This window comes from Protopterus annectens, chromosome 13.part0 (assembly GCF_019279795.1).
Source record: "Protopterus annectens isolate FY-2018-M chromosome 13.part0, PAN1.0, whole genome shotgun sequence".
In the NCBI taxonomy this organism is placed as follows: domain Eukaryota; kingdom Metazoa; phylum Chordata; order Ceratodontiformes; family Protopteridae; genus Protopterus; species Protopterus annectens.
Window position 1 is genome coordinate 707,865,164 of NC_056747.1, and position 15,189 is coordinate 707,880,352.

General features: G+C 45.1%; 1 protein-coding gene across 1 annotated transcript in view; it reads left to right on the forward strand.

Moving 5' to 3' along the window:
• The window catches only part of PIGS (phosphatidylinositol glycan anchor biosynthesis class S), a gene marked incomplete in the record, with an annotated part of 953,935 nt that overhangs the window by 705,645 nt on the left and 233,101 nt on the right, over positions 1 to 15,189 (forward strand). Inside the window, 1 exon segment of the mRNA XM_044054396.1 lies at positions 7,347 to 7,461. Within this exon segment, the coding sequence (XP_043910331.1) occupies positions 7,347 to 7,461 (115 nt within the window).

Consider the following 15,189-nt stretch of genomic DNA (forward strand, 5'->3'; position numbering starts at 1 on the left):
ATACATGGGCACAGGCAGTCACAGGGAACCATGAGGAGATGACCAGTCACGAGTCGTACCTGTTCCTCCAGAACATGGAGGGGGGAAGGAGGGCGGGAAGGTAAGAACAAAGGCGAGATGAACAACTCACATGGAACGTTATGGTAAGAACATAACTTCTTTATGTGAAGTTGTTCGATCTCGCTGTTTGTTATTACCCACAGGTAGCGTCCCCAGCACCCTAACCCTGGGTGGCTCACGGGAGAACATTCCTGAGAACAGTGGAACCAAAGGAAGCCCTGTCCCTGGAGGCCCTGTCCACTTTGTAATGAGTAATAAATGTATGAGGATTGGCCCAGGTAGCTGCAGCGCAAATGGTATCTATAGGTAAGTGAGCCGCATGAGCCAGAGAAGTAGAAACGGCTCTAGTAGAGTGAGCTTTAATTTTGAGGGGAGTAGGCTGATTTGAAGATGAATAAACAAAGTTTATGCAGTCTGAGAGCCATTTGGATAGCGTGATTTTTGTGACTGCAAGTTCTTTCTTACTATCTGCATGAGACACAAATAGTTGGTCTGATTTCCTGAATTCTTTTGTTCTGTCCATGTAAAATCTCAGTTGTCTATGCACGTCCCAATTTGTGAAGCATGTATTCCAGCTTATTGGTATGGTTTTTGAAAAAGGTGGGAAGCTCTATGGATTGATTAAGATTCGATTCTGAGCAGACTTTTGGCAGAAAAGATGGATTAGTACGTAAGGTGACCCTGTCTGGGTGAAATATCAGATATGGTGGTCTAATTGACAGTGCCTGCAGCTCCAAAACTCTGCGGGCCGAGGTGATTGCCACCAGAAATAGGGTTTTCCAAGAAAGGTATTTCAGTGGACATGGTGATAGCATGAGTTGGGATAGCATCAGGTTTAAATTCCAAGGAAAGACTGGGCTCCGAATAGGTGGTCAGAGATGAAAAGTTCCCTTCATGAAAGCCCTACAAAGCCTGTGCGACATAACTGTCGCGCCTCCTTCTCCCACATGAAAATTAGATATGGCAGCCAGCTGTACCCTTATGGTGGATGTTGAAACCCCCTGGTGAAAAAGAGTAGATAGAAATTCTAGGATCTTGTGAATAGGAGCAACCAAGGGATCTAAACCTTGTTTGGAGGCCCAACATGCGAAACGTTTCCACTTGCTCTTATACAATTTTCTAGTGGAGAGTTTGTGGGAAGAAATCAGAATATGTTGTACTGCTGGAGATAAAAGATCCGACCTGGCTAAGCTGGGAAGTGAAGCAGCCATGCTGTCAGTTTGAAGGACGAGAGAGAGGGATGAAGAACTCCTGACGAGTGGGTCAGCAGGTCTGGCACTGGGCCAGAGTCCAAGGTTCCTCTATTTGGTGAGCTTGGAGGAAGGGGAACCAGATTTGTTGAGGCCAGAATGGTGCTATCAAGATGATCATCCTTTCCAGACCTTTGGCTTTTTGCAGGAATCTCGAGATTAGTGGAACAGGGGGGAAGGCATATAGGAGACCCAGGGGCCAATCATGTACAAGTGCGTCCCTGGGGGTGCCCCCCGGAGGGGGAAATAGGGCGAAATAGCTTCTGCATTTGGCATTCAAGGGGGAAGCAAAAAGGTCGCAGCAAGGCTGGCCCCATCTGCCGAAAATTCTCTCCGCTCCTTGATTTTTGAGGGACCACTCGTGAGGCAGCAGGACGGCTCTGCTCAACCTGTCTGCTATTACGTTGGATGTCCCAGGGATGTGCGTTGCTATGAGAAAGCTTTCGGTGGACACAGCCCATTGCCAGATCCTCAGGGCCTGTCTGCATAAGGGGTAAGACCTGGTTCCTCCTTGCTTGTTTATATACCAGACCACTGACATGTCTGTCTGAATTGCAACTGTTCCCTGAGTTAAGTAGTCGTGAAAGTGTTGCAACGCTAGGAACACTGCTCTTAATTCTAGGACATTGATGTGCAGTTTGTACTCCATTTCCGACCACTCGCCTTGAACTGTTCTCCCCTGAAAAAGTCCCCCCACCCTATCAGGGAAGCGTCCATGGTCACTGTGGCTAAAGGGGGAGGAAGAACAAACGGGTGGCCTATCATAAGTTCCTGACTGTTCATCCACCAACGAAGGTCCCGTTGGCAAGATTCCATGAGTAGGATGTTGTGCGACAATGGTAGCTGTTGGTAAGACCACTGCGTGAAGAGTAGCCATTGGAGAATCCTCATGTGCATTCTCCCTAGGGGGACCGCAATAAGGGCTGCTGCCATCATACCTAAAACTTTCAAAACCTGTGCGGCTGGGACTCTCTTGTTTTCTAGGAGAATAGAAACGTGTTCCCTCAGGGTTGAGACTCTTGACTGGGGAAGTCTGATCAGGGATAAGGTAGTGTCTAATTCCGCTCCTATGAATGATATATGCTGTGAGGGCGATAAGACAGTTTTTCCAAAGTTTAGAGTTATGCCTAAGTGGGAACAGAGATTGATTGTATAGTCCCTGGCTTGCAATAGGTGATGCCTGGTGGTGGCGGTTAGGAGCCAGTCTAAGTATGGAAACACCTGGAATCCTGGTCATCTCAGGTGGGACACCACTACTGCCATGCACTTGGTGAACACCCTGGGGGCTGAGGTGAGGCCAAGGGGCAGAGCTCAAAACTGAAAATGACTGGCTCCCAGCCAGAAGTGCAGGTGATCTCTGGATGGCCTGGCCATTTTGATGTGGTAGTACGCATCCTTGAGATCTATAGAGCACATCCAATCGTTCGTTTGAAGAAATGGAAGGATCGATTGTAGCGTGACCATCCAGAATTTTTCCTTCTTCACGAAGGTATTGAGTTTGCTGTGGTCCAGTAATGGCCTCCAGTCCCCTGTTTTCTTTGGAACTAAAAAGAACCTTGAGTAAGTTCCGGATCCTGTTTGGTCTGCCGGGACTGGCTGGATGACTCTTTTTTTTCTAACAGCCTTCGTATTTCTATGGCTGCCTGATCCCTCAGATTGGGTGGAACATCTGGGAATCTTTTTTGGATAGGAGGGTTGTTTAAGAAAGGGATATTGTATCCTCTGGTTATTATGCTTTTTACCCAGGAATCTGAAGTGAGATTTAGCCAGACCTCTAGGTATAAAGCCAAGCGACCCCCGACTGCCTCCAGAGCAGGACATCCGGGCCTCCACTCAGGAGTGCTGGAAGGGCTTGCCAGGGAAGCTATCCCTGTCACCCTGGTTCTGCAAACCCCCTCTGCCACCTGGGCCGCGTCTTCCATTCCTTCCCCCTCCTCTGCCTCTGGAGGGGGTTTCACTAGGTGTGGATTGGAAAGCTCCCTGAGTCTTCCGGAACCACATTTTTCCACCTCTTTGCCCTTTGGGGTATGGTCTAGAAGGGGCAGAAAAATGGACCCCTACTGCTCACACCTAGTGAGCGTCTCCTTCACTTTGGGCCCAAACAAGGAGGAGCCATCAAAAGGGGCATTAGTAAAGGATAACTTAAAGGCTTCCGCAAAGGAGCATAGGCGCATCCAGGATTGTCTCCTCATAGCGATCGCTGAAGCTGCAGCCATACTCGATCCTTCGGCTGCATAAGAAATGAGCCACATGGATGAGTTCACTATAGAGTTTAGGGTATTGAGCTGTGCTGTCACCTTGTCTGAGACTGCAGCATCTGTGGTACCCTGAAGAGCATCTCCCAACTCCTTGAGGAGATCTCTCTGAAGACGGGTAAAATGAGTGAGGTCGTTCAGTGATCGCATGGAAAACGTCGCTGAACAAAAAATGTGCTTCCCATACCTGTCCATCGTCCTGGAGTCCTTATTAGGAGGATGAACAGAGGAAGATGCTTCAGACATTTCCTTCTTGGTGGCCGCCGCCGCCACCACCACCATAGCGTCAACTGGGACTCCCTTGGTGAGGTACGCCTTATCCTGTGGGGCAGTGATGTACTTATTGGGCCTCCGAGGGACTGGTTCCACTGTGTCAAGGGACTCCCACGCCCTTCGAGCTATTAAATCGATTAACTCGTCGAAGGGCGGAGTTACCCAGGAGGTGGAAGGTTGAGTCCCAAAAGCCTTCAGTAACACCGACTCGTCCTCGGTGGGGGCAAGGGACTGCCAGTCACCCCTCTGCTTGAGAATTTCAAGGATGTCTGCGAACGAGACATCCTCCGAGGAGGACCGTGGGGACCCCTCTGACTCATCCAAGTCTGTATCCGATGTCAGAGATTCCTGTGGGGAATCAATGTGCCTCCTCTTGCACAACCTCTTCATCGGGACATCATCAGAGGGGGCATCTGGTGAAGCTTCCGAGGAGCAGGGTTCACCCTCTGGGGTTGACTGAGGCTTTTGGTCTCTACGCTTGGGGACCAGTGGTGCAGAGACAGAACATGGACCCTTTGGGGAGGGAGAAGAAGAATCTGATGATGTGAAAGTCTTACCAGACAAGACCTTCCTCATGGCCTCGAAGGCACCGGAGCCCTGGGCTGAGGGTTCCACCGGTTCCGAAGAAGACGGTAGCCTCCCCGGGCCCGGAACCACGGGCTCTGATCCAGAGGACGGAGCCGAACTAATCTGCTCCGAGGCACCGAGGGGAAGAGTCGGAACTGAAAGTTCGGTTTGACCCCCCCCCCAAGAACCGAGGAGAGATTGTCAGCTCCGAGACCCCTTGAAGGGTACCGAGGGTGTCGAGGTCAGTGGAGCCGAAAGCACTAAGGAAGGCTTCGGCCCCAGTGGATCAACGATAATCAGATCCTCGACTCCCTGCTCTGATGACTCGACGGGTCTCGAAGGAGGATCAAGAGATGGGACAGGAAGGGTCTCGAGCTTCGAAACCAACTGGGACGAAATCGCAATCAGTTTGGATAAGGCCGTGTTCTCCATCAGTTTCTGCACCACTCGATCCACATTGGTGTCAGACAGTCTGGAGGAACGGGTTGAAGGGGCCGAAGAGGTCACCAAGCGAAGGATCGATGAAGGGGGTACCTCTGATACTGGCTCCAAGACCTGGACCTCGACTCGAGGCAGTATCTCGGTGCTCGGCTCCAAGGTCTGTGGAGCCAGCAACCGAATCTGTGAAGATGTACTCTGAGACGATGACCTGGGCTCCGATACCTTCGAAGACTTCAACCCCTTCGAAGACTTCGATGACTGGTCTACCTTGTCCAATGCCTCCTGAAACTCCGGCTTTAGGAGACCTCTCTCAACCAGTTTCCTGCGTCTCTACATCATCACTCTGCCACTGAATGAGTGGCAGATGGAAAAATCTTCTTGAAGATGAAGAGGACCCAGACAGTAGACGCAGGAAACATGGTTGTCAGTTATGGACATTTTCTGTCCACACTGGCAACGTTTAAAGTCTGATTTGGCTTTTTCTGACATTTTTAAACAGAAGAAAAGGCAAATGCAACTGTATATATATAAAGCACACCACACTAATCCTAATAATAAACTACAGCACTCTAAGTATATTAGGCTATATATATATATATATGTGTATATATGTATGTAAGAAAAATGTAAAGTGTACTTGTCACTAAAACACACAGCTAACAAGAAAACTATCTATTAACTAGGGATTAGTAGTAACAGTTTCTGACAGAGCCCTGACAGAAAAAAGGGAAAAATGGCCTAAGGCCTAGGGGCAGTCACTCCCAGACAAGCTAACGTTAATTTAACCACACACACGCGCACAAACTGTACTATATTAACACTATGCTAGTCTAATAAAAAAATTCAACAATCTAAGAAATTTAAACTAGATACTGTATGTGTGTGTGTATATATATATATATATATATATATATATATTAAGAAAAAAATATCAAGTATATTGGCCCGAGCTCTCACTCGACGAGACCTTTGCAGCTGCAAACTAGATCTGAGGGGTAGCAGCAGGGGATAGGGACTGTGCCTCGAGCTTCTCTTAGATGCAGAGCTTGGAATGTGGCCGACTTGGAGCCGAGGCTTCAGCTCCGAACCCGTGGGTAAGAACAAATGGCGAGATCGAACAACTTCACATGTCTGTATTTTGCCAAGAAAAAAGTGTTTCCATTTTCATTTGCAACATACTATAGTTACCATGCCAAAATTTTGACAAGTGATGTGATGGGGTCAAATCCAATATAGTGCTACACTAAACTCCTAAGAATAGAATGAAAATCTGTTTTTGTAGCCTATCCTTTTACTCTAATATTTTCATAACAGTTCATAAACATGTATATTGCATTTATTACTTTCCCTATCCATGTTTCTTTGCTGGTTTGGCTCTTAATGGGCTTTGAGTGCAGAGCTAGACCCTTAGCTTGGCTTTTCAAAAATATCAGGCTTCCTCACATCTAGACAAATGTGTTTAATCTCAGATAAGTCTGCTAGTGTTTTGTATGTTTTAAAGTGTGCTTTTTGTTTTAATCCTGAATGGGTGTCAACCCAAAAGTACATTTTAACAATAACAGCGGAACTTACTGTGATTTTTATTTAAGATTAAATTGAAGATATAACAAGATGCAGGAAAAGCAGTATAAAGCATATAGTAGGAATCTAACAGTAACAGCAACTTAGCATTGAAATAAGGCATTAGTAAATTGATTCTAGGTAAATCGACCTCTTGATAGCAAGGGGTATGACTGTCTTTTTAGCAGTATTTGTAAAATGTAGGTGGGTGGTCACATAGCTACCTTTTAAATTATGCAGCTTTATTTCCTATATGTTGAGGCAATAGATCCCAAGTAGATGGAGTAATCTTACTGAAGGAATTTTCTTTTACTACCAGTTGAGGCAGCCGTTAGAGGCACACTGCTGTAACATCAAGATATTTGAACAAGGTGCTCTGAATTATTGAACCATCTTTTCTGTTGGTCTGTTATGGAGTGGATCATTTGTTTCTGCCTGAGTAATTTTTTGTTGTTGTTTTTTTCATGCATTGTGCAGGAGTTCTGAGTAAGCTTAGTTAGTCCTGCAGGTCATCAGAGTTGGTTTGGCTGTTAGTTCATTTCTCCAAGACATGTTTGCTTCTACTAAAAAATGTGATGATATCCGCATGCAGCACGGAGCATGCACCATTGGAGTGATTTCATAAATTTATGAAAAACAAGAATAGCAAGGATTCATGGGGTGGAGTACTAAGCCCTGAGGTATACCAACTCTAGCATTCCAATCAGATTCTAAGGACTTGCTGCACAGATTACTTCCTTGTAGATGTTTTTCAGGTTGCCACACTTATCCGTGTAAAAAGCTTCAGAAATATTTGGGATGTCCTAGAAGTTGCTGGCTCGTGTTTACCAGGACTGTATATTTGTTTTAGGTTGAGAGTCCATTGTGAAGATGTGCTTAAGTACTTATTTGCTATTTTGTGGCTAATGCAGCTTGCTTTAGTAACTTTTTTCCTTTGCAGATTCTGTATTATGCCATCCTAGGTGTTGTGCCTCGATTCGACAAGAAAACTGGGAGCTACAATTTGAATGCTTATAGCTTGCCTCATGTAATTAATCCTGTGGAAGCCAGGCTTGGTAAGAGAGCAGACTGACAAGCACCTGCTTAACATTTTAGCATGTTTACTTCAGCAGAATAACTTGGCAGATCGTTTTTGCAGATTTGTTCAGTGCAGTTGCTTTACAGCTGTCCTCTCTATTCCTAAGCCATTCTGGCCCTCACTTTGTTGCTGGACTTAGAGAATTGACAATTTTTCCATCCATGCCACTTCTGTGTATTCCTTTTGTGTAACATTCTACATCATTCTCCTGATCTGTATGAGGAGTAATATTCAAGTAAGGCATTTCTTCCATGCCAGAATTGTAATGGAGAGTATAATCCAGATGCAGTAGGGTAGGAAGTAAAGAGCCATTTGGTTATTTTCATCTGTTAAATCAGAGAATTTTTATTGTTTTCTCTCCCGCTTTCACAATGCTAGTGTTTAGCAGTTTGACTTGATGGAGTTGTGGTATGGAATCACTTTCACTGCAGTATATACTTCAACTACCAGATATCAGGAGTTGACGAATAGAAGTATTACATGGTTTGTTAACATCTGGAGGAGAGTATTTAACCTGCATGTTTTGCTGAACTAGTCTTCTTTCATTTCAGACTGTACCATCCTCATGTAGTCTTTATGAAGTTATTCACTTTTTGTATTCTGTGTGGCTGATTTTTAGTGCCTACTTTTAAGCTTAGTACTATTTTAGAACCAGAACTGTTCATTTACGCTTTAATTCCTTCCGACCGTTTTCTAGCCTGACAGTAGTTCAGTTTTGAAGTTTCTCTGCAGTAAGCCATGGGCCACTGTAAGGATTTTTTCCATTTGATTCTAAGTTCAGCATAGAATGCTTGCACTTTGGCTCCATCACTTGGGTAATATATGCATCTCTGTAGGTGCATGCATTAACACTGCGCCCTTAGCTGTATCCAACTATAGTGCTCCTGCATTATTTTCATTTGCTTGAGTAATTTGGATCTTAATCCTAGTGTTAAACATTGTAAAGTTGCTGATTTCAGTGTCAAAAGCTTCAGAAATGTTTTAAGTGTCCTTCGAATTGTTGGCTCATGCTTATTGGCCAGGATCCTTAGCAGCACTGTGTATTTGTCTTGAATTGAGACTGTGGTGTGTAGATGTGCCAGCTCTTCCACCTATCCACTAGGAGGAGCTGATATAAGTTAAAAACCTTTGAGGGTTGCTGGGGTTGGTGATTGTCAGGTTTGCAAGAAGACAGTAGGGGACCTGGAGGGCATGCATTTCTTAAAAACAGCTGCTCTAAGCTGGCTAAAAAGTCATCAACATTTCTTTGTACATTATCTGCTATCTGTCTGCTAGTGAGAGATTGAGCTTTGCCCATCATCCGCTGATAATGTTGAGAGTGATCAAAAGAATATAGCATGGGTTTCCACCTTTGGTGTTAATTAATATGAAGTTAAAGACCCTTCTTATATTCTTAGCATCTGGAGTAACAGAGTAGGCTCTTGATTCCCATAGCTAGGTGGTTGGGTTTGGTTGGGTTCATAATTTGGGAGTCTGTCTCTGTTTCATATTCCTCCAGGCCACAAACAGCTTGGTGGTGAAGCTGAAAAGATTCCTGTAGCTTCCATTTCTAGTGAGGCTAAAGCCAAGAGTGACATCAGAGACACTGACTTTTTCTGGCAGTATACCTTACATGTATGAGAATGCACTCTTAGGGGAAACTGCATGATGGCCATGCAGTGCCCTATGCAGGCCTCTTGCCACCAGTCAATACTTCTGGCTTGTACCTTCGGGAGTACCGCTGAATGCTTGCGTGAAATCCAGCACCTGGTAATTATTTTGTGCACACCTTTCATGCATTTGGATTGCAAGTCTTCCCTGGGAGGAACTGTGGGAGTAAGTCTTCCTTCTCAAATGTGGTGTAGAAGACTGTTTTTTTATGATACTAAAGTTTGTGACTCAGAGGCAGTTGGAATAATGGTCCTCTCTTGTCTAAAAACCCATTTTGAGAAACATTCGGCCTTGAAAGATCCTCAGGAACCTGCATTTTCTTCTGTCTCCCCCCGGAAATGCTTAGTATTTAGGAAACTCCAAGATCAGAACACTTCTCCAGTAGTCACAGACCTCAATTTTAAAAGTTTAAGCACTTTTGCTCAGTAAAGTATGAACTTCATCAGAAACTAATCACACACCTGCTTCACTTCCTTTTTAAACATGAAAAGGCACCAAAAACAGTGAATCTGTTTAAAGAGAGACTCACATAAAAGCATCTATTTATAACAACAGTATGCATGCAGAATAAAAAGCTAAAAATCATTGACTACCAAAACATGAACATGGTAGAAAATGCATATATACAGGTTGAAAAAAAAAACTTGTATAAAAGACTAAGTAGCAGATAATTAAAGGAAATACTTTGTGCTAAAAAGTATAGTAAATATATTAAAAACAATATTTAAAAAAAATTCATAGAAATGCTGCTTTGCTTCTTAAAATAGGTTTGATTGTAATCACTTTGTTCAAAACAGATAGAACACTTGGATTGAGGAAAGCCTGCCAATAATGCTCTTTGCTCAACCAAAAGTTCCAATTCCTCCCTCTTCTAGGAATGGAGACCTTTTCTAAGACAGTAAATGCAATTAGTTGTGTTGGCATTACTGATATTATAAACATGCTGATATATTCTAGCTTTTAAAGGGCCAATCGTTTTCCCAACATAAAATGCCAGGCAGATGGCATAAAAGGCTATGTACACTACCCCATTTGTTTCACAGTTGTAACTCCCCCCCCCCTAACTGAAATTAACTTGGGATACCCTGAGACAGAAAAATGTCATCCTTCAAGTATGTACCTACATTATCTGCAGGCACCACTTTGTTTCATACCCAGATTTGTAATGTTAGTACCTTCCATGCAACTGCTCCTCTCAAAAATAGCCTTTAGGTTACTACTATGCTTGCACACAAACCTTGGTTTCTCACCCAGCTGCTGCAACATACCTAATGTGCCAAATACAGTACCAATGAGTGCTAATGGAACATTTTAAAGAGTACATCTCTCTATTATACTCCATCTCAAATGCCTGTGATAGGTTTCCCATTGCCTTAGGCATCTCAGCGTCATGTACCCTACTTTTTGAATGCAAAAAAGGGGAGCATAGTGGGTATTCCTACCCTCTGTAATCCAAGTCTGTGAATCAAGTAGATTCTGAGGATACCCTCTAGCCTTAATCCATACTACCAAGTGTGACCATCTCCTCAAAAAAAGTCATTGTCCGATATTAACCTGCTTAATCTGATATACTGCCCCTTAACCAAATTCTTCTTCTACTAGCAGGGGTGTTGACTATCAAAATGCAGGTAAGCATTTGAAAAGGTATCCTTATGGTAAATGTTAGATTTATACTTTCTATGATCCAAAGTCTTTTATAAGGTGATATCCAGATAATAAAGTGATTGTTTTTCTGGTAGCTAAATTCCAAAAATTCTGTGTAGTCAGACGTGTACCTAATAAAATCAGCCAATTCCTCAGAGCTCCCTTTCAATAAAATAAAGATATTATCCAGGTACATAAGGTAGGACACTGTCTTGGAAGAAAAAGGTGAATCTAAAATCCAAGAAGTTTCCCAGTGCCATAAAACCATGTTTGCAAAAAGTGGAGCTGATGTTGCACTCCTGGCCACCCCCTTGCGCTGTTAAAATATTCACCCTCATAGTACACAAAGTTTGTTAACAAGAGCAGTCTAAGTGCATTGGCAAATTAAAGTAATTTCACAATTATTAAGTACCAACAAGTAATACTTCATGAAACAGTTCAAGCCACAAATTGTGGGGCATCACTGAAAACAAATCTTTAATGTCCACTGTGACAAGTAAGCTATCAGCAATAAAAGGAGTGTTTGCTAATGTCTGCAAAAAGTGCCATGAGTCCTTTAAAAGATGATCTGATGTTAATCTTCTTTCCATTCATCACTGATGGGTTTGGTTCCGAGCCCCTCTGAACCGTGTTGGCCTAATACCAAGCTCGCGTACACCAAAAACTCTTGAGCTAAGCTGCTACCCACAATGCCCTTCTCCCTGTAACCCCAGATCTCATTTGCCACGTAGCTCTCAAGCTAAGTGGCATTTTTCTTTATATTTTATGTATATTTGGATATATCTCTCTCATTTAGTCACACTCTAAATCTATTTCCCTTCTGTCTTCACTCATTTACAGTTATTGTAACTTTCCTAACTAGCTCTACCCATTGGGTAATTCTTTTTGCTATCATTGGTACGCCCTCTCCTTATCCTTGTGATATTTCTTGATACCATCGTTGGCATCTTCTTTCCTTTTCTTGCCTTTCTAGGTGTTTTCCTTGTTTGATAGTCTAGTTAAATTGCAATGGTAAACTCCCAAACAGCGAATCTCATGATGACTGTGTTTATTGTCTGGGGGTTTCTCATCTCTCTGTTAGACCCCCTTGTCAAATTTGCCAAAGTTTCAGTCAGCGGATGCTGAATGAAAGAATGAATAAATTGATTTTGAAAGGCCTTCTTGCTTCTCCTTTCTCAGAGGCCTTTTCTGTGTCAGAGGTCTCCGCCCCTTCAATAAAGAACAAGAAACTTCCCCATTCTGATCCTTCTTCACCGGCTGGTAATAGGAGTAAGATACATAAACATAAGGCCCATGAAACTTCCTCGGAGCATCGACTTGCTACTTCAACTACTACTGTTCCGAGCTCTGCTCCGATTACTACTATGACTCCAGCCATGGGCATTACCGGATTCTCGACATCGCCACCTTCGGCACCGACCCTCCCAGCTTACGGCATCCACCTTGCCTTCCGCTACAGCTACGGCACTGACCTTTCCTTCAGCTACAGCTACGGCACTGACTTTGCCTTTGACTATATCGAAAACAGTTCCAACCCCTGCCATTTCTTTGGAGCCGATGACATCGACTCAGAGTGCTTCTTCGGCACTGAGCCCCTTTACTCCTTCACTGATTCCTTTGCTACCTGTCTACAAATTAGAGACTACGGTGCCAATAGCTCAGACACCACAGACCCGATACTCTCCCTCCTTGAATCCGTTCTTGGTCAAATGTACAGCCCCTTTTTGGACCGACCTGACTCCCCTTCAGGAGTGTCCACGAGGTCTACCAGGAGTCTATCTGAATTTGATGTGGTGCACTTGTTGGATCATCTGTTGACAGCCAGAGGGATACCAAATGTTCCAAAGACTCATCCCCCTCTGGGACATGGGTCTCTCTCTCTCTCTCCCCCAGGACTTCGATGTATACTCCTCCTTCGGACCTGTTGGTTCTGAAGCCCATTGCTCCAATGTCCTTTGTGGAACCCCATTCCTCAGCGCCGACAATGGCAGTCACTAAGGCTTCGAGGCCACCCCTTTGGTTTTCAGTTCTGATGGAACCATCCCTTCCTCAGACTCACCCTGGTTCCGAGGTTGTCCTTCTCTGTTCCGGGCTCCCACTCCTCTTTGGGCGGGCCTGCTTTTTGGGTGATGGAGAGGGTGCTTGCTTTGGGAAGTGCTCCTCCAATGTTGGAACTTCACCCTGCTCCGTCTGAGCTACAGCTACCATGAGCCACCTCCCCGGGACACCGGGAGGAGAAGCCTAAGGGAACCCCAGTTCTGGGTACCCATCCTCCAGAGTGTTCCCCAGATATTCCCACTGAAGAACCTCCTCAGAAGAAGGCATGCAAGAGGAAGCACATAGACTCTCCTGAAGAGTCTTTGACAGAAGACAATGGACTACATTGATGGGGAAGGGGTCCCCACGGTCACCCCCGGATGATGTCTCCTATGGAGACATCCTGGAAATGTTAAAACAGAGGGGTGGCTGGAAGCCCTCCAACCTTTCCTCGGAGGAGTCCGTATTCCTGCAAGCTTTTCTCTCCCGGCCTTCTACCTTTTGGGTGACCCCACCTGCTGACAAGTTAATCCAGCTCATCGTGCAGTGTGCCTGGTAGAATCCTATTGAAGCCATTCCCTGGAGACCTGATAAGATTCATCCCCCCCCCCCCGGAAGAGCAGCCACACTGGTGCAGAGGTTTGCCATTTGACGCTATGGTGGTGGCGGTGGCCACTAAAAAGGATGTAGTGGAAGAAAGTCCTGCTGTTCACCTGCCCAACAGGGAGTCCTGGGCTGTGGACAGGTTGGGGAAGCGAGATCTGATTACCGAACATTCTGGATCCCTCGCGGGTCACGTTTCTGAAGAGGCATGGGATAAGGTTGCCTCTCAGCTTGCCACCCTTGAATCTATTTCCAGTTAGTCTATGAGGCTGCTATCCCACACAACGGTAGGGCCGGCTAGAGCTGTGGGTGCAGGCATAGTCTCATGCCTGGATGCGCATCTGTGACCTCACGGACTCCTTCACGTCCTCCTTTTTGAACGCCCCTATTGAACCATATTCCATATTTGGTTCTAAAGTGAAGGACACACTGGCCAGGTGCGTGCAAGATGGAAAGACTCTGCCATTGGCCTACGTTTTTCAAAACCTCAACTTTCTTTTTCCAGGAACCAGAGGAGTGGGAAAATCTGGCACAAGAAATCTCAGGGTCCTTTCTGTAACTCACATGGGGAGGATTCCCCCAGAGGCGGAGGGGGTTCCAATGGTGAGAGATGCCCTTTTAGGGGCAGAGGGGGGTCCCCAAAACCAAGACTCTGGGGATTCCTTCTCTGGATGGTCTTATCAACACTCCTGAAATGTTGCTCAATTGCTTTCCTCTGGAAGCAGTCGAGGCTCATTTTTCTCTGCTCCAAACTGCCTGGCGCTCTATTACAAACAATCGATGGGTGCAGAGAATAATCTCCAGAGGCTACTACATCCCTCTAACCTCCCATCCAAAACCTACAAAAAAAATCTTCCCGATGTTCCACACAATCAAAGGGAAGAAGTGACTTCAGAGATGAGAAAGCTGTGTCAAAAAAGAGTCATCCAACCAGTCCCTCCAGACCAGTGCGGATCCGGGTTTTACTCAAAATTCTTTTTAGTGCCAAAAAAGACTGGGGACCAGAGACCCATTTTGGATCTCGGCCATTTAAACAAATCAGTTGTATAAGCCAAGTTCCACTTGGTCACTATTTAATCCATTCTCCCATTTTTAAGGGAGGATATTTGGATGTGCTCGATAGACCTCCTGGATGCGTATTACCATATCAAAATAAACAAACGCTCCAGGAGTCTCCTTCACTTCTGGCTAGCAGCCAATCATTACCAGTTCCGAGCCCTGCAATTCAGTCTTTTGCCAACCCCAGAGTGTTCCCGAAATGTCTAGCAGTGGTGACAGCTCATCTGAGACTTCAAGGATTCCAGGTGTTTCCATATTAAGATGATTGGCTTTTCTCCGCCCCCACCAAGCATCTTCTGACTATGGCCCTCTGATACAACCTTTCATTAGCGGAGTCCCTAGGCATCACTGTACACTGGGAGAAATCCAGCTTAGAACCTACCCAACAGCTGGAGTTTATAGGGGCAGTTTTCAATACCTGATTCTCCCTGATATTTCTGGCAGCTCACAGGCTTCAGAGGTTAAGATTGCAAGTGCGTGTGATACTCTGTCAAAAGAAGGTGTCAGCAAGGGAAGTTCTCCAGGCTCTGGGGTCCATGGCTGCAGCCAATTCCAATAGTTCCTCTGGCAAAGTTACACATGAGACTGTTACAATGGCTCCTATTGTCCCAGTGGTATGCAAATCTTCACCCCCTAAACTCGCAGGTGCTCATAACCAACTCTTGCAAGCAAGATCTCCTTTGGTGGATGAGGCCAGACACAGAACTTTGGA